Consider the following 25,958-nt stretch of genomic DNA (forward strand, 5'->3'; position numbering starts at 1 on the left):
ATATAATTAGATAATTTGTTTGGATATTACAGCTGTCAACCAAGTTTTAATCAGGAATATTGATTCAAATCTATCAAAAATCAATTTCTTACTATTTTTTATTGGTGAGCTCAATTTGATCCTGAACAAGCTACCAAAGTGAGAATGTTTTAAACCGCTTCAATTGATGGAAAATAATCTTATAGGTTAAGTTGTTTCCTTTACAGAAGGTTTCTATGTAAAATATGTGGTCCGTTCTGTAGAAGCGGCTGAGAATAGATAATTTAACCCTCATGAATTATTCATCTCACAGAGCAAAGCCAATCAATACTACAGCTCTCATACTGTTCCAGGCTGGAGTCACTGTACTGTTCAGCTAATCTGTACATACAGTATGGTACTCTAAAACGGTCTCCCTATACTTTCCTCTGCTTATAGCGCTACGCAAACCCTCAGTATTCATTTCCGAAGGGGTGGGGCATCATAGAGCGCGTAAAACCGAGAGAGAGAGAGAGAGAGTAAAACTTTACAAACTTGTGTTAAATCCAATATAAACAAAACGATAGGACGCGGGTTTTCGATTCGGTTCACATTAACGTCGAAAATAAAAAAGCTTTTTAGCGCTTCTTTTTCCTATTAGACGCACCTAAGGGGGGAAATTATAAACTGTTCTCTGCGTAGGCTGGAAATAGGAAGAGAGCCGTGGACCGTGTCGGAACAAACGAAAGCAAACTGCTCAAGTAATCCACAGGGAACAATGTAATAGAGTCCGCTCTGCTTTATTACACTGTAACAAAACGCACAGGGGAAAAAAAAAAAAGCCAAATACAAACGTTGCAACAGCCGGTAAGAGAGTTTCAACGTGATCTAATTTCAAGGACACTGCAGCTTAAAACAGCAGAGCAGATTTTAAGTGGAGAGCCAGAGCTCGAACAGCGCCGCATCGACGGCTGGTTTACTTCAGTAGAGAGGACATAGAAGTGGTCTGTGGCTGCTTCTTTACCTTCTTGTGGCTTTTGCCGGAGTAACCGCCGTATGGGCTGATTCCTGTCCTTGGCGGCACCGAGAGCAGCATTTTTACGCGGCGCGGTGTCCGGAGGAGCTGAGAGTCAGCTGACGTCAGTCAGGGAAATTCAGCCCGAACAGCGGCGGTGATTGGAGTCGCTCTCTGCACGCACACGCACCGCACAGCCTATATGTTTATGTGTTAAAGCTGCTGGCTAGACGATTCACCGAGAATCAACAAAACTCGCTCTAGCATACAGTTTTTTTACCCATAGAACACATTACAGCCAGTTTTATGTTACTTTTTCTGTACTGTTTTCAGTGTTATTTATTTATTTTTATGAAGATAAAATCTACTTTCCCCACAGCAAGCTTACATATGCACACGCCTCTGTTGACGTCACACGAGGCTATTGATCATTTGTTATTTTACTTTAGTCCTTTTGCATGTTTTAAATCAAACTCTCCATCCGAAACGGGTCGCGTGTACTCAGCAGAAAGCTTAAAACAGGGTTTTCGTCAACATGTTGCATAAAGCACAAGGAAGCGCTTTGTGGAAAAAGACCAGCGCAGACTGGCAATGACGTCACTCCCACTGAAGGAGCAAGTCGGAAAACAGAAACAGGAAGGTTGGCTAATTATTGTTGTATTAACTCTGTACCAGGCAAGTCAAAATAATGTATTTTATCCTATTTTATTTGGTGAAACACACACAAACACACACGCACACACACACACACGCGCGCGCGCGCGCACACAAACACACGCACACATACACACACAAATAATTAGTAAATAAAAGTTTTCAAGTAATTATTTTTAAGTACTATGTGATTCATTGGTTTAAAAAGATAAAAGCCATCAAATGTGCTAACAAGTAGTTTATGGTATATCAGCTATCTTCCAAACATTTTACATATATTGCGGCCATATTGGACATTGAACTAGGAAGCTCAAACTTTTTCTGGCAGGATTCTGACTTCATCTGTCGTTGTTGTATTTCAAACTGGGAGCTGAGAGAAATCTGACTTCTGAATGAACTATCCATTAAATCACATGATCTGCTTTACTTGTTCAGTTTAAATGATTTAAATCTCCCAATAATGTCCTGCAGAACCATTGCGATGAAGATGACCAACAGGTGGGCCATCTAATAATGAGCCCAGTTCTAAGTTAGAGTACAGAAGACCATCTTTATTATCCCTGTTAACACTGGTCCATTACATTGGTGTGAGATGAGTAAAAAAATATATACAGCAATATTTGTAGGTAAGTAATGGCTAAAATAGTGTTAATGGTAACCAACTATTGATCATTCAGTAAAACTTTGCAAAAAATATTAGCAGTTAGTTTCCTGTTTAATGTAAATGAGGAACATATTTCTGCAAATTGAACAAGTAAAAACTGGACCAATGTTATTTTTCAAGAAGGAAGAAAGCGCAATATATACCTAATATATGATTAACACAATCATTTTCTCTGATCAGATAGTTGGATTATAATATTGCTATTGTATTAAGGATAAAAAAAAGAACTTTCCTTTGATTAACCAAAAAAATTACAGTGTCTTTGAATTAGCATGTGAGTAACTTTTGAAAAGTTTATCTATGGAAATAATGTAATAAAGTCAGATTAAATCTTTTTCAGATTTTTTTTTAAGCTAAATATGAAAAGATCACACCTTTGTTCTGGTCTCATCAATTATCATGGTTTCTTGACAGCTCTTATTTGCGATAAAAAAAATAATTAAAAAAAAGTTTTTGTAGACAGGAGTTGCTTGGCAACTAAATCCCATTAATTTTATGGCTTGTCCTGTGCACCCTGACTGACTGAGCCTCAACTGTGAGGAAAAACATGTGCAATTGTGTTATTTTTGCCGCTGAATTTACATAATGCATTCACAACTTTGAGATTCAAAGGGTATAGCCCACACTCTTATTATAATATAAGAGATAATAATATACGCAGAGAACTAAAAAGAGATTTCATCCAGATTTCATCACTACTGGGTAGCCAGACATGCAATTCACAATCTCAGCCTTTCTCTTCCCCAACATGCACACAACCTAAAACTCCGATGCACTAGTAGCATTTTTTATACAAATAACATAATTCTATCTTAATATTGTTCTTACTGTCCAGATGTGGAGTTTGTTTCTTTTAGGCTGGACCCTACTGAGATTACATTTAGGTCACATAGAGTTGTTTGTCCCTCCCTGTTTAAATCCATGGATGCACTGTATTGATATGGTGTGCAAGTGTTCAGCCAGATGGGACGTGAGTTCCAGAGCTCAAGGCCAGTTTGGGGGAGGGACTTGCAATTCACCAAAAACATGGAGTAATGTGACCTGCTGGGGGTTTTGAAAAGGTTTCATCTGAAACCATGAATCAACAGATTTAAAAAAGAATAACATATAAACCCAAGACTTATGCAAAGTTTGTTGTATTGACTTTCTTTTCTTCTTTTTTTTCATTTGATGGTTGTTAGGTTGTATGGGGGAGGATTTAAGGTGGGGTCAGCATGGGGGTGGGGGGTGAACACAGGCTGCTGTTGCATGCTCTGCATTCCTCAGGTGTTGTAAGCATAGCATGTTCAGCGGTCATCCTGCTGCAAAGCTGCTAATTTGCTTGAAAATCAAAGGGCATCAAGCGGGGAAGCCTTGTAGGACTGAAAAATAGATGAATAGGTGTTCCATTATAAAATTATGCAATACTAATTTTGTTTAAAAACCCTCCAGAAGAAGAATACTGTTGTGAATTACAAACACATGTGCTTTACAGAGGCAGACTTAAAATCATCATCTTAAACTATTTGTTTAAGGTTTATCTGCAAATGGGCTAACGGTTGCAGCCGTCAAAGCCAGGCATGCAGATCTGGTGTTGCGATGCAGATTCAGCTGAACTGTTACACTCAAAATCTTGCTCAAGGAGAGTCACTTCTTGCAGTGTTTCATCTGTGTGCCCCACACTTTATTTGCATTATATATTTTAGGCCGCTGCTGACACTCGGATCAAAGTAAGAGCAGGTTGTGGAAGTGTCTGCGATCACTTCTACCCCCTCCTATTCCCTGGTCTATCTCCTTGGCTGGCCTGCTAAGAGCTGAGGGATTGTGTGCAGATGTGCTTGGAGAAAGGCCAGCCCCTCTGCCCTGGGAGAACATGTGGTCTGGGAGTGTTTACGCTGGCGCTCTTTCAAGCTGTCTCCCACACAGCATGCTGGCGTCTGTCTCTCTTTGCTTGTCAGTGCTCAGTCCCCGCCTCCTGTAACAAAGGGAGTATTCTCAGGTTAAGGTGACACCAGCGATTATGCTCGTCTGTAGCGTTGACAAATATTACGGACCGCGAGCCTGCTGATAACGCCAATGAACTTGAATCAGAGTTTTCTTGTCTAGTGATTTTAAAAGGATTACTGAGAGGCACGTCCGTTTCGAAAAAGAACATCATACTTCGCTGTAGCATTTGTAATTGCACTGAAACGTTTTTGGAGTAAATAGATTTGGAGACATATCAACCAGATTTTCTCAGATTCTTTGCATGCTTCACATTCTTTCATGCAATTCAGGCTTCGAAACAAACATCTGCAAACTGAAAGCCACTTAGTCGATCCTCGACTTCAGGGACATCAGAATCACAAAGTAAAACAAGCTCCTGTTTTTTTTTTGTTTTTTTTTTGATGTTTTGACAAAATTTAGATAGAATGTTGGCACGCATCGCAAAGGCATACAAAGAGAAAAAATATTTGAACATTTCCCGTATTGGCTGTGTTATGAGAAGATCTCTGCAGGTGTTTTAATCAGAAATCAGACATCTGTCCCTGAATTTCTAACACTTGAAGCAATATCGGTTCAAACATATGTTGGTAAAATTTTGATGTTAGTAAAATGACTGAAATTGCACTCCTGAATGTATTATGAGCACACAGCGCCCTCTGTAGGTTGAGATCATCAGGCGACTCGAAATTCTTTCAGAAAATTAGAACATTAAGTCATAGTTTTCTGATTAAGCTTGCATAAATTAGATTTAATTTCTACAATCTTTGCTTGAACTTACAATACAATCCAAATCAATCCAACAATCCAATACAAACTTGCAAAAGGCAATATTAAAAATTAATAAATATCTACACCTTATCAGATATTTATCAGTAAATTACACAAGCTGTCAATACTGTGAGGTGAAGGTTGTTTTGAAATATGTACTACTTCTGTAAATAATAAAATAGAACAGTTGCAGCTGGTTATTGAGTTGTTTTACTTTGTGGTAATGAAATAATCCTAACCATAACACTAAATAGTTTTATCTAAGATTCGTTCCAAATAAATACAATTTTCTAATTCAAGCTGTCAACAGATGTGGTTAGCGTAGCCAAAACTCAAGTAAGAGTAGCACTCCTTTAAAATATTTCAAACTTGTGTAAAAATAAAAAGTAGCTTTACAAAGAAACGACTCAATTGAGAAACAAAGTATTTGGTGAAAAGGCTACTCAAGTGCTGAGTAACTGATCATAAAATCTGTGTATAAAAGAACTTTGTTATGTTCTCCCAGTGACAATGTATAGTGTTCACTGTCTTATCGATCTCCAAACGGCTCATTAGATAGGAAATAACATTAAAACAACAAAGCATGTGTAAAAAAGAAATCTGTAGGTGTGTGTCTGTGTCTTATACATGTTTTGTTCAAATGTTTCTTTTCTTTCTTCATTGAAATGTCTTGTATTGGCTAGAATATTCAAAAAATAATTACGCAAGTCAGAGCAGAAATACTTCACACTAATATTACTCAAGCAAAGTAAAACGCAATTTGGTAAAAGTACTCATAATTTTTTTTTTCTCCCAAAAGGTTACTCGAGTAATTGTAACAGAGTAAATGTAATGAGCTATTATCCGTCTCTAGCTGTCAGAAAACTTAGAAGAGTTTTCAAAGTGGTTTATTTTATTCTTTTACTAATGATTCCACGTTTTTCCAATAACAAATCTGAAAAAAGGCAATTATTAATATACTAGTGGGATGTTTTTACAAAGGTAGATTATTCAGCACAGCAGTTAACTGAGATTAAGCCTTTCTAAACTCTAGATGTTCTCGCCCGGCATGCATTGGCTCTCTCCTAATAAACCCGCTTCCTCCAAAATGCAAGTTGCATTGATCTCTTTAATTGCCCTCAGGAGTGAGTGTGTGCGTGGATGTTTGTGTGTTGCTGTATTGTCCTGCAATGTTTCCAGGGTTTCCCCTGTCCTTCGCCCAGAATCCATCCCAGCACGACTCCACAGACCCCACACGGATAAGAGGGTATAGACAACAGATGGATGGACTGGATGGATGGAGAGATTGATTTCTTTGTCAAGGCAGTTATGTATGTACTACACCACTAGATGGCAGACTTTAGCATAGAATGCTGTGATACCCGTCCACGTCCACCTCGAGCCATTGTTTTGTTTTTCCACAAGGATCTATTATTAGGACAAAAACATCAGATTGCATCTTTTTGTCACATACACATATTATTATTATTATTATTTTTTTACCAATGAATTTCTGTAATACTTCTCCACCACATATATCTCTGTGTGTGAGAAAGTTACTTGAATGAAAAGCATTTGAAAGTAGAAATCATGCTGATGAGCCGAAACAAAGTTGATTAAAAAACATTTAAAACTTGCTATGTCTTCGTATGAAAAGAAGCTCCCGAGTTGGCAGAAATTCTGAGCCACCATGCCCGCTGTATAGCGAACCAGTTGCAGTCCCCGTTTTCTCCCTCACCAAGGAGCAATTCTCAACGTATGAGAGTAAGGCAAGCTGTAATACCACATAATCAAACCTCACGGAATAGCTCCTTTCTTTTATGTAAGCAATAGATCCTTTCTAGAGTAAATCATATTGCTACTAATATAGAAGGACAATTCCTACATAAACCAATCAAAAAATTTTAAACTATGGAGATTTGAAGTACAATCATAGGGCAACACAGAGACACAAAGGGCAAACAAAGATGCATGGATGCATCGAGTGTTTATGACAACCTAAATGTTTCTGATAGTCAGAAGGAGCTGAGGAGAACCCACATATGTTCCCTGAGAACATACAAACTTCAGACAGAATGTTCACCCCGAGGCCTATTGCTGCAAGACAAGAGCAACATCCTTGCTATATTAGATCAGTTCTGGCAGCAGACCCATATGCTTTCCTACCCCCCACAACCCTATTTCCTGCACAGTCAAAATTCCCGGATCTTAAGTGTCATGACAAAATCCATATCTAATATGTACTGTGCTCCAAATATTACAAAGTGAATTCTTAAAATCAAAAATCAATATTGTCTGTACTTTGAAGAGTATTTTGCAGCTATTTACTATCATTCCAATCTATTTATGTAGATCTTTTGTTTTTGGAATTCAGTGACATTTAACCTTTAAACTGTGAGATGAAAGGCAAACGTTGGAACTTCAAACATGGTACTAATGGAATAAGACTTGCATGAAAAATACTGAATAAAACGTGACTTAACCACACAAAAATATGCACAATTACCAACTGTGAATGCAATAAAATCACCTGAGTAAAACTAAATCGAGCTATTTGTGAGCCGTAAGGCTCAACTCTTCTAAGAGGGTCGAGCCGAAAGAGACGAGGAATCTCGAAAGAGTCGAGATAAAGGCAGACTTTCTATCACCAGGTGGAACAGAACCAACATGTGCTTTGACGTTGCCGTCACGCTATTATATGACAAATCAGCGTGCCATACCCTTAAAAAATGAGTTGTATTGGAGGCATGCGCAGTTTTGCCCCTCAGTAATCCCATTTTCAGGATTCGAGCGTTGCGTCACGGGCACGTCCACTGTGCTGGGGCTCAGAGACTCTGACCATCCACTCATGCATCCAGAGGCGCAGGGAGACGTTGGCGCTCCTTGGGAAGAAACGCGTTTTTTTCATTTTCTTTTCTGCTTTTAGTTTGCCACGGAAAGATTCGGACGGGTGGGCGGCTGCAGCGCTCCTTTTGTAAAAACTGGACGACCCGCTTGTCAAGCACACAGAGACACAGCTTCCACTACGCATCATGTTTGAACGCCGATAATCAGTTATAAATATACATGACTGTGCTGCTGCATCGCCCTTAGCCTCATCGGGCTGTAGTAGCTCTTCTCTTTTATTTTATTGTTATTATTACAAAAAAAAAACAACAAAAAACGCCTGGAGAGACCACCGTGTGGGTGCAACTGGAGGAAAGATCGCACCCCGGACCATTGAGAAAGGTTCGGATGAGGTGGTTCGGTTTTAGAAATCCAGCCAACTTTTCATCTTTTCGGTTCTAGCAGCAGTGCCATCGGGCATTGCTCAGGAGATGGCGATGAGGTTGTTCTACTTGGGATTTATTCTCTGCTTGGAGGTCATGTCTCCTAACGGTGCCACCGTAGGTAAGAAGCCTGTTGTGTTTTATTATTATTATTATTATTTCTTTATTTAAGAAGAAATGGACACTTCAGTCTATTATACGGGTTGGGAGAAACATCCGTGCACAGGCCTATGTGGTCATCAGAGCTGGAGTCAAGCGAAAGAAAAAAAAAAATACAGTTTTTCTTTTACAATGAACCCACATTTGAAGTGGAGAGCTTTTTCTCTCTTTCTCTCTTTCCCCAGAGAGAGTTTGGTACACTTAGGTTTATTTTGGCCTGAAAATCTGCCTGCGTTTGTAGCGGCTTCTGTCTGAACAGACAGAAAAGGGGCCTCCATGTGAGGACGGCAGACAGTGAGGTTATTCACTGAATATTCAGCAGGTACCATCGCAGCTCATTCCTCAGCGACCCATTTTACAGACAAAAACGACGCAATTTTGATCTGCTGTTTATTTCCCTTCCTAAAGAATAAAAAAACAACAACCCCAAAACCAAACACATCATCTTCTTTACAGCTACAGTTGGTAGCAACCATTCAAACCAACCTGCTGCTTTTCGGCTCCCCCAAAAATAATTAATAAAACAAAACAAACAAAAAAAAAAAGGCAAAAGAAAAGACGTTTGGCATCCTTATCCCAAAAAAGAAACAAAAAAAAAAACAAAAAAAAGAAAAAAGCGGATGCGGGAACATATCTCCCGGATCAGCTTTCATGTTTGTTTTCAGTTACTTGGCGCAAAATGAAAACAACGTTTATCTGCCTGGTCCTTAATGGCGTGGCTTGTCCTGACGTGTATCCCGTCCCTGGGCTGCCTGGGAATTACAGTTTATTGGTGACAGCCAGGTATTTCGGCTGAAGAGTGAAATGAATAGTCGTGTATTTATCCTCTTACGTCCCGGGAGCTCTTTAATGCTCCCGAATCCCTCTTGGTAATTATGAGGTATCAAATGCACCATTGCTCCTGTGACAATGCGTTGCAGACCTGTTGAGCTAACCCGCTTGCTTTTTCTCAATGAGTGGCAGCATATTCCCCATTTTCACTATTTTCCCTTTATTTCCGGCACCATCTCAGCCACAAACTTGCACCAAACATGCCCAGTGCCAGATCATGACCTGGCTGTGTGCGATGTGAGTTCGAATGTGTAATTTTAGTTTGTGCCATCCCAGAAAGGAAGGCGTAACTGCTGGATTGCTGTCATCCAGGCTTTATGTCTGCGAAAACGAGCAGGAAAGGCCCTGCTATTTTAGCAGATCTTCCATAAATTAGGCCTGCTCAGAATGTAAGCTGTAGCTGAGGTTGCAGAAGTATGCAGGCTCCACCCTCTGCCTCCATCACTATGCAACATCTGGACACAGGGAGACCATTAATCCAACTTAGATGTGATTGAGAAAAAAAAAAGGGATGGGTGAGGGAGGGAGTGAAATGAGAAGAATCAGTCCACTGAAGTTGACGCATAGTAACTGTACTGTGCACGACTTTTGAGCGACCTCCCTCTTTTCTTTCAGTTTTGCTTCCGAGCAGACCGATTCTCATGTGGTCTTGACCAGTAGTTTTCCAGGCTCACCGAAGGGCTTTTCAATCCGTTTTCCTCGGACATTCACGTTAGATGGTTAACATTTTATGCCAGTCGCATTTTATCTTTTCTTGCAAAAAGCGTGATTGCTCCTAGGGATTTTGGATCCTACAAACAAACAAGAGAATCTTCCAGAAAGTACAAACCTGTGGCGCTCATGCTGACGTCCTGCATGTTGGCTTGTGCCAAATACCAGCAGAAACCTGTTGAGTTTACAGTGTCGGCAGGTCACAAAGTACATTTGGTTTTTGTGTTCAAATCCCCAATTACTTAAAAAGACACAACGTTAAGTGTGTGGATTTCATACTTTTGCTACGAGTGCACCACTTCTGAGGTTATAAAAAGCCATACTTTAAAAACTGCTAACCAACCGTCCGACTGTTTCTACGGTTTAAAATCGTGGTAGTGACATGTCAGAGTAAATACCAGAGTTTTTTTTCAGGCTGTATAGAGCTTAGAGCACCTCTTTGCTGACCCTCTCCCATCTTTTGCTGTATGTTGCCACGATTGTAAAAAAAAAAAAAAAAAGTGGCTTTTAGAATTTTTTTTTCTAGTGGTAAAACGTACTGACAGTCAAGGATTGGAAACTAAAGAAGGACCAGCTGTCACCCATAGTAGTGCTCCTTTAGTAGGCAAGCTACTAGAATTAAACCTTTTTATATTTCTGGCCAAAATTGTCATATTGTGAGGTTTTTTTGTCTTTTATTTATTCCTTAAAGGTAGTCCTTAAATAGGACACAGCCCTAAAAATTCTGTAAAAGTATGTAATTAGATTTAATCCTTTTCCAAATTTGGATAATTAAGGGCAAATTTAAATTGAGTATGAAAGAAAGTCTCAAGTTCCAGCCTTCATATCTTATTTAACATGATAAAATGCTGAATTTATAGAAAAATCAACCTTTTACATTGCTTTCTACTTGAATGACCATGTATAATTTTAGTTTTCCACATCACAATTTGAGCTTTTGTCCAAGTCATCGATCAGTTTATAGTTCCTCTAAGATACCACTACAGCACTTGTTTTGTTATGTCGTAGCGGATGAAGAAACAGACTTAGTCTAATCCCAAAAAGGGCAAACTTTACTGCAGTTTGACTTCCAGATATTTTCTATTTTCAAAACCGAACTTAAGGTTCAGCTTGGATGCAAAACAACAATTTGGAATTCCTACTTCCAGGAAGTGAACGAGTTACTCATCACAAACCAGGCTTCGACAGATCTGTGTTTTATTTGAGTAGACACATGGCTTGTACTTGCATGTGCATGATGTCATAGAAAACACTGGAAGAAGCTGAAAATGGAGCTGGAGAAAAGTAATGAATTTTGAAATATTATTATAGAAACTCTGCATGTTGGTCAGTGACTAGCCATATTTCGCCAGGGTCTTGCTTTATTTCATGGTTTATCGGCCAGTGGAAAACAGTTTTGGTAATCCATTATTCACCAGATCCATTCAGGAACCACAAAACCAAGAGCCCTGCAGCAAACTGAAACATCTCAACAGCTGTGCCTCTTTAATGATTAATTTGTACCAAAGAGAGGATATTTCATAGTCTCAGCTGAATTTCAGATGATTGTTATTCAAAGAGTAAAAAGTGAGTCACTTTTAAAAGCCATTCAGGCAACAAACTTAATATGTTATTCTTATTTAGTAATTACTCTCTTCTCATATGATGCTGAGAGTAATATTCAGACTAAAGTCACCTCAGTTTCACTGACAAAAACCAGTGAAGTTTGATGTTTGTTCAAGGGAACACTGTAATCAAGTAATCAAGTCCATTTTCCTCTTTTGTTAAAGCCTAAATAAATATATAAGAAAAATATTTAGCAGGGAATTAGATTTTTTTTTGTAAATAAAGTTGAATTATTTGTGTGGATTTTTTTCTGTGTAGAATTAGTTTGTCCTTGTAGCACATCGACATTAATTTATATGCATATTAATGCATATTTTCCCCAAATAAAAGTAATATCTTAAATGTAAAGAACCAACTATATTTCAGATTCATCATTTTCCTTCTATATGTTTTGTCTGTTTTAATTTTTAAATGTAATTCATAGTTGTTGTTTTTTTTATCCGATAATAAAAAAAAACCCCACAAGGTTATCTAAAACTATTCAATATGTAATTTTTCAGTTTCCGTGCCTTATTGAGATAATGATTCTTGTGAAGAATGGCTTTTAAATGTAATTTTTTGTTTGTTTTTTAAATGCGTGCATTTAAATGATCCTTAATCAAGCTAGTACAGGGGCAAATCTCAAAATTATGAAGTTGTGATCTCCCTAAAGCTGAATCCCTGTAAGTGAAAATGTGCCTCAGAGGCTGCAGACATTAAATTCCTGAGTTGCCTGTGTGTTTGCCTGACCCTTTGAATGAGACCATACAATCACCGACAACATCTGGCTCAGACATTTAACAGCCTTCATCAAAATTCAACAGGTAATATCACTTGGATTACTCTATTGAACCTGTCAAAGGGGAGGTCACTTGGAGTTGTTTTTGCAAGGCTGCACACCCCATGCTGTTTGTCGGCTATAAAACGTCTCCGATTAATCACGTCATCCCTCAATATGTGCTAAAAAAAAATGTGACTGTAGTCAAATCTAGCTGAGTACTTCCTTTGGGATCTGCTGCATATTTTAGCAGAGTCTTTGTTGCAGGTGTTATCCATTTTGAGCCACTCCACAGAGTGAAAACAGCCATGAAGCGATAACAGCTGGGTATTCTTGACTTTTAGCCTGAAAATAGATCATGGTTTTATCCCCAGACGTCCGGCTCTGTGTTACGTTTGACTGCTAAAAGAAGATAAAACCAGGTTAAGATTAATGTTTGCATGCTGCTGCCCACATCTGATGGAAATCAGTTGGCAGTTCTTGTCGAATTACTTTGTGAAGGTTTTGCTGTAATTACTGTTTTTGCTGTTTGCACCATTTGAAGCCAATGATCCCAGACAGGAATGGATTGGCTTTAGTAGAATAAGCAAGTATAGGATTTTGTATTTGAGATTCACTTCTCCCCCAACTCCTCAAATTACAGAAAAAGAGTCTTTCTGTTGATTTTATATTCTTTTCCTATCCCGAGATAAGAAGACAGTGCTGTTTAAACCTTGTAATTTCTCAGCAGCTGCAAAAATATAGACTTTGTTCTGTTTTGTTTGTTGACGAACTTGTCACATGGCGCTGTAGCCTGACCAATGATCTTCGCCGCTTGTTTTTAGAGGCAACCTGCTGGTCTCTGTTCTCTGGCGCTGAGCTTTTTCAGCTCTTGCACGTGCGCGCTGACATGTCGACGGGAATTGCTGGCTTTGGGCTTGACTGGACAATCGATTGATCTCAGGACAGTTGGCCGCTTTCGCACTCGGTCGGGGCAGAAGGGCTGATACATGGAGATGGGGCTCAATTTCATGGGCTGCTGCAAAGTGTCAGAGCTGTTTACTTTAATCAAAGTCACAGAGCCTGCTCTTTTTGGATTGTGGCTGTAAGCTCAGTTCCGTCGTGTTTGCACTTAAGCAAATGTTTATCCAACACTTGCATCCTAAATTAAGCAGTCTTTCAAAAACCTTTTTTTTTTACATTTTGTTGCCAAACTGTTGAATATTGCATATTTTTACTAAATATATATATATTTTTGGATTTCCTTGATCTTAACATTAATATATGATGTGTTTGAATCTCTAATTGAAACTCTAAATTGATATTGACCTTTCCTGTAACATCATCAGGTTGTTTCTTTTGCTAAAATGGAATTAATATTCTGTTAGATTAAGGGCAACTACTGCATCTATAACAGGGACTTTTATTCTTTGACCTTTCTTTTTAATGCTCTATTTTTGCCACAATTTTACCAAAATGCATGTATGTGAATCATTTCAACAAGTTCTAACGGGAATTCCTAGTTTTCTGTGGATCACTGACATCTTATGATCTCACCTCAATTCAAAGATCAGCAATAAGAAGTAAATGTTTAATTCTTCTATTGTTTGGTGTCCTGTGAATACAACTATGTGAAAATGTTGAAGCAACATCTCAGGACATCAAAGAGCCAGTAACTTTACTCCCTCCTGCCTTATTGATCGCGATGCTAACGAGGGGCGACGCTCTCATTAAATCACAGGAACAATCACCCTTCAGACAAAGTAAATCATCTTGCTCTCCCAACCCACTGGATTAGTTCCTCATCCCTGCCTTTCCCCAGTTGCTTCAAAGGGCTGGTTCAAGCCAGGATTTACAGGAGTTTAAGTTACAGTGAAAGCCTCCATTTATGTGGTCAAGGCTACATTTTCTGGCTCTTTTATTGTGTTTTCATAATGGTTGAATCTGGCTGGATTGTCCCTCTGTGATCACACTTAGCTGTGTATGTATGCGGAGCGGTGGACGGGTGTAGAATAACTCCCCTCTGGAAGCAGCATGAACGTGTTCAAGTTTGTCCAAAATTCAGATTGGTTGTTTTGTCTCTTATCCCAACTTTAAAAAAAAAAATGCTGCACGTCTCTTGTGTGTAAGTCTCATGATGTAATTAAAGATTCTGAATCTGCATGGGTTTCTGGGAGGTGGTGGTGTTGCATTTGAAACACCAAGTTGCATAACGCAGTACATCCAGCTGAAAAGTAGTAATGGGAAAGCCTCTACGTTGAATTGAAGTTCTTAACAAATTCTGTGGATTTTATACAGGAAGAAAAAGGAAGTCAGGAGAACTGTTCTGTTCTGCTTTCAGTAGTTCAGAGACTTCACAGTCTGGCATCCTATGGCTCTTTCACTTCTCTAAACAATTGTGGCACAAGCATCGTTTATGTCAGGTGCCCATCAGAATTGGGCTCCTTATAGAAAAGTGACGGTGAATGTCTCACTTTTTGCCACATACATAGGGTTTTACTCAAATGAATTATCTGCACTGCAGTAATGTAGGTGTCAAAATAGAGGTCTGTTAGGCCCGCTACTTTTTGGCACTTGTCATTTAGCCCTAAAAAGTCCCTGTGCTAGTGTTTGGTTGACGGAAAGAAACATAACTACTTAGCTTGCGTCTGCAGTCACAACCTTCTGTTCTCTGCCTTATAAACAGACAATGTAATTGCAACTAGCAACACTGCCTATGAAAAGAAGAAGAAAGACGTTTTTACTTGACAGACTTTATGTTCACAAGCAGCAGCTGTTTTCACCCCAGTGGTCTGATTGCTTCTTTTGCTTCAGCAGCCTCTAAGGGCCCTCATCTTTGGACTCTTTCCTTAAATCCAAGTTTTAAATAGCTTCAATATCCTGGGGCAAAAACTCATTCCAACAAAGACTCTTGTTTGTGAGTAAGGAGAAAGGTGTCCCCTCTGCTTGTGTTTAATGCTACAGACTTCACCTACGTTTTCTATGATTTTTTTGTAGCAGTGTGACCAATAAACAGCTACACTATGGTTGGTTCTGTGATTAACTTGACTTACATTTGCATCTATTACAGATGCTATGTTATCAATCATAATGGTAGTTTCTTTTTTTGTTCTTTCTCCCGGAAAGTGGGTTTTAAAGGTAATTATGTTGTTTGAAAACCAATGGAAAAGTATATTGTGATTTATTTATGCTTTCAATATTTCACAGTTTTCTGGTTTTATGTATGAATATATGTGCTTTTTTAAATGTGAAGCATTCTGTAGGTAGTGGGAAAATGTTTCTTTATGGTTGCTGACTTACTAAAGTACTCACTAAATGCTTATCTTTCTACTACTTTCCTTATGTTCTTTTTAACTCTACCAAACTGACCTCAGTATCAAATAATAAAGTGCAGTCATGTTACTTTCCTGTCTCTCTAGAAGTTGTGATCTCACATTGAAGGAACACAAGGGGTAGAGCTGATGGTTGATGAGAACCAGGCCTTCCTCATATTGTACTCATTGCACCCCAGCAAGGCTATAAAGACAGAGTTCGTTTATCTGCTGTATTTAACCCTTTAGGCACTTTTTTTTTGTCGCCGTTTCATTGTGATCTTTTCACAGCATTTAACAGAATACATGCTGCACTGATCAATCTTATAAATGTCTCCATTTAATACTTGGATCCAGTAATTTTGAGAAGCATTCCCCATTGGAATCAAAAGGAAACCCTACATGCCTTGTATGTTGTTACCTGACTCCCTGATGTGCCTGCATTTAGTAAATCAAAACTCACAATGAGTGTAGCAGAGCCAGGGACTCCTTTCTACATCGTCACACTTCAGAAGATTTCCTTGAATTCGAAAGCAAAGCTATTCTTCCTTCTTTTTTTTTCTTAGTCAAAGCTCCACACATGAAACCAATTAGAAGGTGCTGGAATGTGCTGCATGGTTCTGGAGTTGATCTGTGGAGGAGGATGGCCTTATTTAGGAAGAGGGAACTGGTCTGGGTCTGGCTTGGGGTTTGGAGGGGTGGGGGTCAGTGTTTCATCCCAGCTGGTGATGGTGTCTGGAGGCCTTCATCACTTTGGCTGATGAATTGGTGCCACAACACCATTTACTCACCACTGCATCCTATTTCATCCCTGAGACTTCCTCTCAGCGTTTGAGATTGGGTTTTTTTTTTTTTTTTTTTTTTTTTGGATTACATAAAAAACAGGGAGACACTTAAATTGCCTTGTGTGAAGGAACAGATGGCCTTGAGAGTACTTTATCTGTCTCTTGGGACAGACGGTTCTTTAGAAGTGTACATTTATGCATTTGCTCGGATGTAATGGTTTTTGCTATGCATCGTGCTCGGGGTGGGGTGGGGGGGAGCGGGGGAAGGAATCTATTGTATGCTGTTCAGAATATAATGCAGAAGGAAGGGCAGCTTGCGGTAAATAAGGCTTGGCAGTGTGCTCAAAAGTTAAATCCAGTCACCCTACTAGAGCCGGTGAATCCACATTCCAGGAAGTAACTTAGGGATTTACAGCATTATGTGTATTATAGCTCAAGATTTAAACATTTGTTCAGTAAATCTCTCAGTGACAAAATTACGGATGAGCCTGTGAGCCAGTTTAGCTTAGCAAAAGATGTTGTTACTTATGGTGCTTCCTCAATATGCAGTGCATTTCACAACTTAATAAGCTAAAATAAAAACATGTTTTTTTGGACTCTTTGTAAAGATAGCGTTTGGAAAAAAGGTTAGTAAGCAGTCGCACTCTCATTTTATTTTTTGTTTTACGGAACCTCTAGAAACTTCAGGTTATTGGGATTTTATATGATAATCCAACACAAAGTAGCTGATGGTTTTGTAGTGTAAAGGAAAGGATGCAAGGTTTTTAAGATATTTTACAAATAAAAACCTTAAAAATGTGACATACATAAACATGCGTTTTAACTCCCAACACGTCTAGGTGAACAAACAACCTCAAAAAGACCAAAGAACACAGCAGGATGGCTCAGGGAGAAGATGGTGCAGAGCCACAAAGAAATGACCATCCAACCATGCTGACCGCCCTGGCAAGAGCTGTGATTAGTGATGCGCTCCACAAATTTAGCGTTTCTGGAAGAGTAGCGGGTTTTCCTCAAGGTGCTTTGGTCAGATGAGACCACATTTGACATCTTTGACCTTTGTGCAAAACTGTGACACGTCTCCCTTTACTTGCCATTCTCACTGTGAAGCATGGCAGTGGCAGCAGCATGCTACGGGGATTCATTTCTTCAGAAGGAAGGATATCGTTAGCGTTGATTAGAAAAGGCTAAATACCGGGTAGTTGTGGAAGAAATCCTGTTAGAACATAGGAAAGGACTGGATGGAAAACCATTTTGTAAATACAGTCCAAGCTGCAGTGAAAGGGAATTACAATTAATTTTACAGAATTACTCTGTAATATAGTTTCCTTAGTCCTAAATAACTCAGTTTATTTCTGAGTTGTTTTTTTTTCCAGGTCCTGTACTTTCAAATTAGGTTGTGTTTTTTTTATGAGAAAACCTTGGTCTAGTTGTTTCATGTAGGCACAGCAGGGTGATTAGCTTTTGTCAGGATGTACTTGTGTGTTGTAATGACAACACACATCAGGTTTGGATGGATTCAAGTGAGAAAATGTGTACATTTTACTGTTCGCCGCTGGATCCGTCTCTGTCGAGTTCGTGAATGCGTTCCCTGTCCGCTTTCGTCAGTAAAAATGTATGAGAGTTTAACGTTCCAGTATGAATTGTAACTGCCTTTGAAGTTGTCAGCATTTTAACAGTCACTTTAAATAAAAGAAAAAAATCCAGTCTGGCTGGATTAGTAATTCACATCTCTGTTAAAGATATGACAGATGGATTTTGAAAGAAAACTGCTGAAAGGGACGGTTGTAAATCCCCTTCGAACCTCCACCCCTGGGGTTTAACCCCTCATTAGCCACAAGCTCCCAATCAGACTCAGAAGTCCTCCTCTCTGCGGTCATCTTATGCTGGTGTGTAAAACGACGATATAATTAGAACCCACAATGTTTTATTTCCAGTTTTATGTTGGCTCATAAGGAACAAGTGGCTCAGCACAGCTGCTCCTCACAGCAACCAGGGACTTTAGGGCATTGCCTACATATGACAAATTTAATGCAGTGCCGGGATATTGGTTGTCTAGGCAGAATGACTGACAACAAATAAAAAAGGCTTAATCAGCTGTATTTCCTATTCTGTAAGCTGACGTAAAGCCAAACCAGTTTGGACCTTTTTGGTGTTGTCGTGTGTTTTGTTTTATTACTTTTTTTTTTTCCCCCCACAAGCTTTACACATCATATAGTCAAAAACGTACTTTGTTTTAGTAAGTAAGTTCAAAAAGTCTTAACTTGATTAATTTATCTCAGAGTGATGTTTTTCAAACTCTAATGTTGATGAATGTGGCTTAGAGCTAAGGGAAGCAATGTCCTGAAAACATCTGCATGTGCATCTGCAGTACACACCTCAAGAATCATTTCATTCACATTCTTGATCGGGCTTTGCTCCACAATCTCTTGAAAGTTTCAGTTATTTTAACCTTTTGCGACTGGTTTTCCTTCCACTCAACTTTCCATTAATCTCATGTTGTCCTTTTGAAGGGTGTCCATGACTACGTGTTGAACAGCAGTTTCTTGTTTGATTTTGTACACTTTAACATTTGCATTATAAGTCGTTGTTTTGAACTCATGTAATGTTAATTTTCTGAGTAGTTGAACTCAGTGTTTTATGTTCCATAATCGTCAGCATATTATCAGAATATATTTGTTTTAGAATTGAAGTTAATTAACTTTTAAGTGATGTTCTAATTTATTGAGACACACTTGTCATTTCTGAGCTAAAACATCTAGAAAATGTCAAAATCCTATTTTGTAGCATCCCGTAAAGTGTGTCATGTAAACCGTGTGCTCGACATTTTGCGAATAAAGACCAGGGCTATGCCATTGTTCTAAACGTTGAAATCCAACTCCGCCGCTTAATCTCTTTGAGTGTCAAGATTTTGTTCAAATAATGCGTGTGCTGGAAGGGGATCTGCTCAGCCCTTCAGCCTCTAATTGTGTGGACAAAGAACGTGACAGTCCTATTGTTTGACTCACGCACCCTGCGCTGCCACATGAAAAAGGAGCGGAGTCTAACCACCTTGGCTCAACCGCCCTAAAGGACGTGATTGCAATGAAACGCTGAGCTCCATTGCTCTCTTGTGATTTCAGTCACATCGCAGCCCTCTTGCTGTGCACCTCCACCCCTCCGCCACCCACCTCAAACACCTCCCCGCCTGCCAAGTACATAGGAAAGCAAGTCATCCAGGGCTTGAGGGCTTGAGTGAGGGCCGAGTCCCTGCAGGGAATCACAATGAGTCCTTCGACGCTGTCCTTCCTCGGACTGTAAAGCATCAACAGCCTCCCCCCCACTCAGATGGCCACCATGGGTTGCTTTTGTCCCACTTTGCAAGAGATTTTTTTCCCCCATGTACACATAAAACAAAGCTTTCCCTCTTGTAGAGGGGTTGCTAGATATTGTATTGTATTATTTCAGACTTTAATAGACTTGAATGTATTGATTTCTTTTTATTTTTTTATTTTTATAACATTCTGAACATTTGTATATAATCTTTTTTTTCCCCTCTGAAGCTGTTTGAATATTAGCTGGGTCTTACTAATAGTACATCTCAAAAACATTAAAGCAGTACAATGCTAAAATTGACTTCTGATTTTCAGAGTGTGGAATAGAGTCATTTGCCTGCTTTTATGGCATTTGGACTTTGTTAGATCAGATCTAAGTGAGGGATATATTATTCCAAATACAGATTGTAAATTTTAGTAACATTTTTATTTTGTTTGCGAAATAAAAAAGAAGCGGTGTTGGTCCTTCGATTTATGTTTTAAGAAGCAGGGACTCTTTTCAAAAGTTAGTGAAATTTAGATTCTTGGATGAGTATTCATACATTCAAAAACAAAAGGTAAAATGTTAAAACCAGTGTGACATGTAGCAAATTAAACAGGGAGAATGTCAAGTGGTCATAAATCATTGTAGAAAACACTGAATTTATGAATTATTACTAGACCTCAAAGAAAATGAAAATGAAAGGGCAAAAACAAGCCGGGTTAATCAAACACTTTTCTACGCAATATTTAGTATTTTTGATACTCGGGGATTGAAAACAACTAAATCATTACTTTTCTATTCTTTTCAAGACTGGGTATAAACCTTAGATATTTATTTTTGACAACAGTTTAAAAAGTGGTTTTGGAAATCTGATGTTGTGTGATCCTACTTAAATCAACAGAATTATCTGTTTTGTGCTCGAGGTGCTAACATGACTCGAGGTTGTTTAAAATATAGTCCTCAGGTATTCATTTAGATGAGCTCTTTGCAATGATTTTGGGGAGCCAACCAAACCAAAATCACCCCCTAAAGTCTTACTGAGTACAAGATTTAATAACTTTGCAATGCTGCCATGAGTGTTAACATTGACAATTACCTAAATAGGTTGACGACTTTTGAAGTCATCCTATTTATATAGTTTGGGTTCACTTTCTCTCTCTCTCTGTAACCCTAACCCTATTTTCTGTTGGGTGTGACAAAGATGACTGACAGCTTGGCAAAAAACATCTTCTACCACATATTTTTCCTTCTAGAAATAGACATACCCTTATCACAGCTGTGTGGCAATTTCCAATTGTACAAATCACACCTCCTGATGCTGATTGTAACAGATCGTAGTTTCTCTTTAACAAATATGCAGTCGTTAGCCACAGTTTTAGATAAATCTTTGTAGTACCTGTTTGGACTCTTTTTACTTTCATATCTGTCTTAGTTGGGATTAATTAGAAAAGGTGTCAGAAACACTCCTGAGACGTTTTGATCAGCAATAAGTCATGTAGTTTATTTTATAACGCTCAGCTGGTACTATGGCGGGTCAGTTTCGTTCGCTGCTTTACTTGTTTCCTTCGCAAAAACGACCTATACAGCTAACATGTACCGCAGCACTCCTGGGCGCCCTTCACTTGTGGGACAACACAGTCCAGTCATTTAGGAGACAGAAAAACATCACTGGTTTTGACAAGACACAAGACGCTTTTTGTCACCCAATGTGACAGAATGTTAGCCGTTTGGGTTAAACCCCCACCTGCCTGGTGAGAATCGAACTGGAAGCGGAAATGCTCTCCTGAATACACAGGACCATAAAATAGAGCACCACCACCAGTCTAAATTGTTGATCTAAAGCAACATGGTTCCATTATTTCTCACGACCATCTTTTACTCTCCACTTTTAACTGAGCCAATGTGAATTGTTGCTACAGTTTTCTGTTTTCAGCTAACAGAGCATCACCTGATGTGGCCTTCTGCTCAATTGAACTTTTCCAACTGGTCCACTTCTTAAACTGCTGTTTTACTCTTAGTTTATGGGCTTCCTCTCTATAATTATAAATTTCTGTAATTAGTCATATTAACTATACTATTAAGCACCTTCTCTTATGTGGTGCAAGATCCATTGGCAAGCATAGACAAAGGCATGCATCTTGTAGACTAAAGTGCCTCTAACCAGGTATGTTGAAAAGTGAAATCTAGTGGGTATAATTTGTAAACTTCATGGTTGAAAAGAAGCATATTTTATATAGTTTACATATTCAGTTCAAGTGAGATCACGTTAAAAACTTTAATGTACGACACGGGTACTGAGTATTGACAGAGCGATGTGTTAAAGTTTAGTTTGAGGAGCTTCTTTTCCTTTTGCTTTTGGGAAGAAAAAAGAAAAAGAAGAGAATCGTGGGAGCGGGGTCAGGCTTTTGGAGGGTCAGGAGTGTTGCTGTGGCATTGCTAGCCTGTGGTACACCTCAACAATCTGTGCTGACTAGCTGCCCAGAACTACTGTGCACTGCAGCAGTTTCCCATGGGTCAGATGGTGACTGAGTGCCCAGTTATATCTTCGCTGTGACACATGAAAGAGCCTTTGTGGCTAGAATTGAAAAACACCTTAAGGGTAATAAAAAATAAAAAAAAAGCTGAAAGAAATTAGATGTTTGCAAAAGGAAGGAGAAACAACCAACAAACCCTCAAATAAAAGGCACCACTGTTGGTTGCCAAGATGAAAACCTTCCTTTTTTTAAATTTAGTGTGCCCTTGAGTAGTTTTGATACAAAAATGTCTTTGTAAACTTAGATTAACCTTAATGTGTTGCTTTACACGGCTGAGATAAAATCTGTATAACTCGAAGCTGAATATTTTCTACATAGATTACACTTGTAGAAAACTGCACATTTAAAACAAAATAATGCAGACATTTATCATGAGCTTTAACACAGCTATGACAAATTTACAACTGATAACACCTATGTTTTTTTGGGTTTTTTTTTTTTTAGGTCCCAAATCAGATGATCCTCCCAAGACTTGCAACCCTAAGCAGTTTGCCTGTAAGGACCATGTAACCTGTATCTCCAAAGGTTGGCGCTGTGATGGGGAGAAGGACTGTCCAGACGGCTCTGATGAATCGCCAGATATCTGTGAGTACTCCCTGATAAATGGTAACAACTCTCTGCAGGGTTGTGTTCTGTCCAGGCCATTGGACATTTTTAATTTTTGCTTGGTCAATGATTCTGTTTTTTTTTTCCACAATAGTCTTTTCTTTCTTCTTCCTCCCAAAAGACACATCTTTTTTTCTACACACGACAGTATAAATTATCAACTGCAAATGGCTGTACAGAGACAAAAGTGCCACACAGAGACAGTTTCGCTTGTGCCTGAATAACGATGCCGTTTTTGCCCTTTCTGCAAAGGACACCGCTTTGCTGAATTATAGCTCTAATTATGCAGTCTTGTTTAGTCTGAACCTCTCGGGTCTGTCTGCTCTCGTCTAGGCTCCTTGCAGTCTCTGAGAAGTCTAGGTTCTGGCCATTTCCACTTACAATCTCTCGGTCCGTGTGCCCATAAACCGTCGTGGGTAAAAGCATTCCTTTTGTTTAAATGCAGGCACTAATGGTGATTTTTACCATCTGGTCGGTGCCACACCTTGCATCTGTCATGCCACAAGCACTCTCACCACAAGGATTCTTGCCATAGTCTGGCATGCAAAGACAAGCAACTGATGACAAACATTAAAACATGGGTCATGGATAGGAACACAACAAAGCATTAACACAGTGGCACCAACTGTTTTATATGGTTCACTGCAACATGATGTTTTACGCGGCATCTAACTGGGAGGGTTGTAATGAGATCTTGCAACATAATAAAACATATTTTACGCCAAAATTGGGTCCAATTACCGCCAGCATGTAATTCTGTCTGGTGGAGAGAGGAAGTGCTTTAAGCTTGACCCCATTGTGCATCTTTGCCTGAGACTCTTAATTTGAAGTAAGAAGGGAAGTAGCTCTTCAGTTACCCTACTATGTCACTATTGCCAAGTCGTTGTATTTAGCGTCTTTACAGATTCCTCTAACAACTTCTTTTATCCCCGAAAGAAAAGTAATTTTTTTTCTGTGCTATTGAAGATACTGAAGAAACCTTCACCGCTTTTAAGCTGTTTCAAATTGAAATTATCAATCAGTTTGTAACCACTGAGAATTCAATGACTGCTTAACCACTGTGTGCCAACAACGCTGAACCTAGAATCTCCTTGGGAGTTTTCCTATCAATGCTAAAATCTAAAGGGCTCAGTTAAAATAACAGTGAGACTGAAAGACAGACAAGACACTAATAAGCTGAATAAGCACCATATTCTGCGATTGTCTAACAAATTGTCTTTAAAGACTCTGAAGTTGGCATTGGCTTCAGCGCTCTCTGTTGGCTCTAAACTGCTTTTTTACAATTCAGGTAATTTACATAAATTTATTTGGTGGGCTTTACATTTATTTGTTGATTTCAGAAGATGGCTCTGTATGCATTTGTAGGAACTAAACCTGACTTTCAGTGGAGTGCCTTGTCTTTCACTTGGCAGTGGCATGATGGCACTGTTACAAACTGTTATTTACCTGACAAGATGACAGTTTACAAGAATATTATAATTGTCATCTGCTTCCGATCTCCTTCCTGGGGTTAAAGGAAAAAGTCTATTTCAGTTTTCATTTGTGTTTTTTTACATTTTGTACAGAGCGCAGATCACATTTCTACACTTACAACTGCAAAGTATATTGCAAAGAAGTTTTGAATCCGGACTTTCAACAAAAATAATGCTGCACTCTTCTCTATTTCTCACGAACCCAACACGATATCTCGTCTCATCTCATGAGCCGCATGCATTGTTGCACTCGACAAAAAAAGGCGTTCATTTACTAAATCCCACACGAAACTAAAAGAAAACAGGGCAGAACATACTCTCAGATAGATCAAATTTCCCTCCTTGATGGATCTGCTCTGATTATTGCTAACAGCTAATCTTGGTCACAAAAACTTCCCAAAGTGGAGGCCTTTTAACAAAATTTTGAGAAGGAAATAATCAGTTTGGTTATGTAAATAGCAGCAATCTTAGGCGATTTCATCTATGTGTGCAACACCTAATTCATTCAGTCAAACCACATTCATCCAGTTAGTGCCCTTTTATGTTAAGCAGATGAACTGAGTGAGTTTTCCACAGCACTTATGTAATTTAGTGACTCAGACAATGGTGTGATTCATCCTCTGCAGGGAGAAGAGGAAAGCAGTGTTTCACCAGAACATCAAGATATGTTCTGCTCAATTACACTTTCCCCACTGGTGCACTGCTCTACCTGCTGTTTTACTTTTAGCTTGATGTTCCTCTCCATCACTGTTGGTTTTTGAGTCTTTAAAGCACCTCACCTCGTATGGCTTACAGTTTATTTGCAAAAATAGACAAAGGTAAGGTGCCTGGTAGGTTAAAGTGCAACCACATTTGGATTTGTATCCACAATTATTGACTTGATCTATTTATTAAATCTAGGGAGTGTTTGGAATGGCGAGCTGCTGCAGCTAAAGCTAGAGTGAATGAGCCTGAAGAGGCATAAAAAAGAGAGTTAGAAAGTTTGGAGAACTGCTTTGGCTCTAGAGTTTGTTCTTCATGCTCATGTAGTTCAAGAAATCTTTTTATGTTCCCTTCTGGTGGAGTGTTTTTTTGTAAAAATGTTCTAAGTATATATTTGAAAAGAAAACGTCTTATGAGAAAATCTGACCAAACGTTGCTGTAAGCTGATATCTACTAAGCTGTTGCAGTGATTAGTACAAGCAGAAATGTTCCTACTTTTCAGGCCTAAACTGTCATCTCAGTTTTACTCTTTTTCATGTTGTAGCTGTTTATATTTATTTTATTTTTTTTACATTGTTGTTAAGCATATTAAAGAAATATTCTTTGGATTATTTTGAGATGTCTTTGATGCATAAATGGGATGATCTTTAAATTAATTACGATTTAAAGATTCTAAAACACATGCCTTTAAAGACCTTCTGTACAACATTCACTTTTGTTTATAAAGAGGTTTAAAAGGAAAAACTGGTGACAATATCACAACAGATGAAGTACACACAGATAGATTTAACCTCCTGTGATAAGGTGTGTGTTAATAAGAATAAGACCGGTGATTTTTGCATCACAACATTAGTAAATAGTGGCAACTTCTTAGTGTTGCATTCATCCATCATTCATCCATCATTCATTCTGTGTATCCATATGTTTCCTTTGCATTTTT

At 38.8% G+C, this 25,958-nt stretch overlaps 2 protein-coding genes across 3 annotated transcripts in view; one reads left to right on the top strand and one right to left on the bottom strand.

Annotated features, from left to right (window-relative positions):
- LOC103467927 (RNA-binding motif, single-stranded-interacting protein 2-like) overlaps positions 1-1,134 on the bottom strand; it is an 18,866-nt gene extending 17,732 nt beyond the window's left edge. The window contains exon 1 of the mRNA XM_008414691.2: positions 983-1,134. Within this exon, the coding sequence (XP_008412913.1) occupies positions 983-1,054 (72 nt within the window). The 5' untranslated portion in view covers positions 1,055-1,134. The remainder of the gene's footprint in view (positions 1-982) is intronic.
- A 6,658-nt stretch (positions 1,135-7,792) lies between these two features.
- lrp1ab (low density lipoprotein receptor-related protein 1Ab) overlaps positions 7,793-25,958 on the top strand; it is an 89,567-nt gene continuing 71,401 nt past the window's right edge. For both annotated transcript variants that reach the window (XM_017305706.1, XM_008413699.2), the window contains exons 1-2: positions 7,793-8,393; positions 22,683-22,823. In XM_017305706.1, the coding sequence (XP_017161195.1) occupies positions 8,321-8,393; positions 22,683-22,823 (214 nt within the window). In that variant the 5' untranslated portion in view covers positions 7,793-8,320. The remainder of the gene's footprint in view (positions 8,394-22,682; positions 22,824-25,958) is intronic.

The sequence above is a fragment of the Poecilia reticulata genome, linkage group LG7 (genome assembly GCF_000633615.1).
Source record: "Poecilia reticulata strain Guanapo linkage group LG7, Guppy_female_1.0+MT, whole genome shotgun sequence".
In the NCBI taxonomy this organism is placed as follows: domain Eukaryota; kingdom Metazoa; phylum Chordata; class Actinopteri; order Cyprinodontiformes; family Poeciliidae; genus Poecilia; species Poecilia reticulata.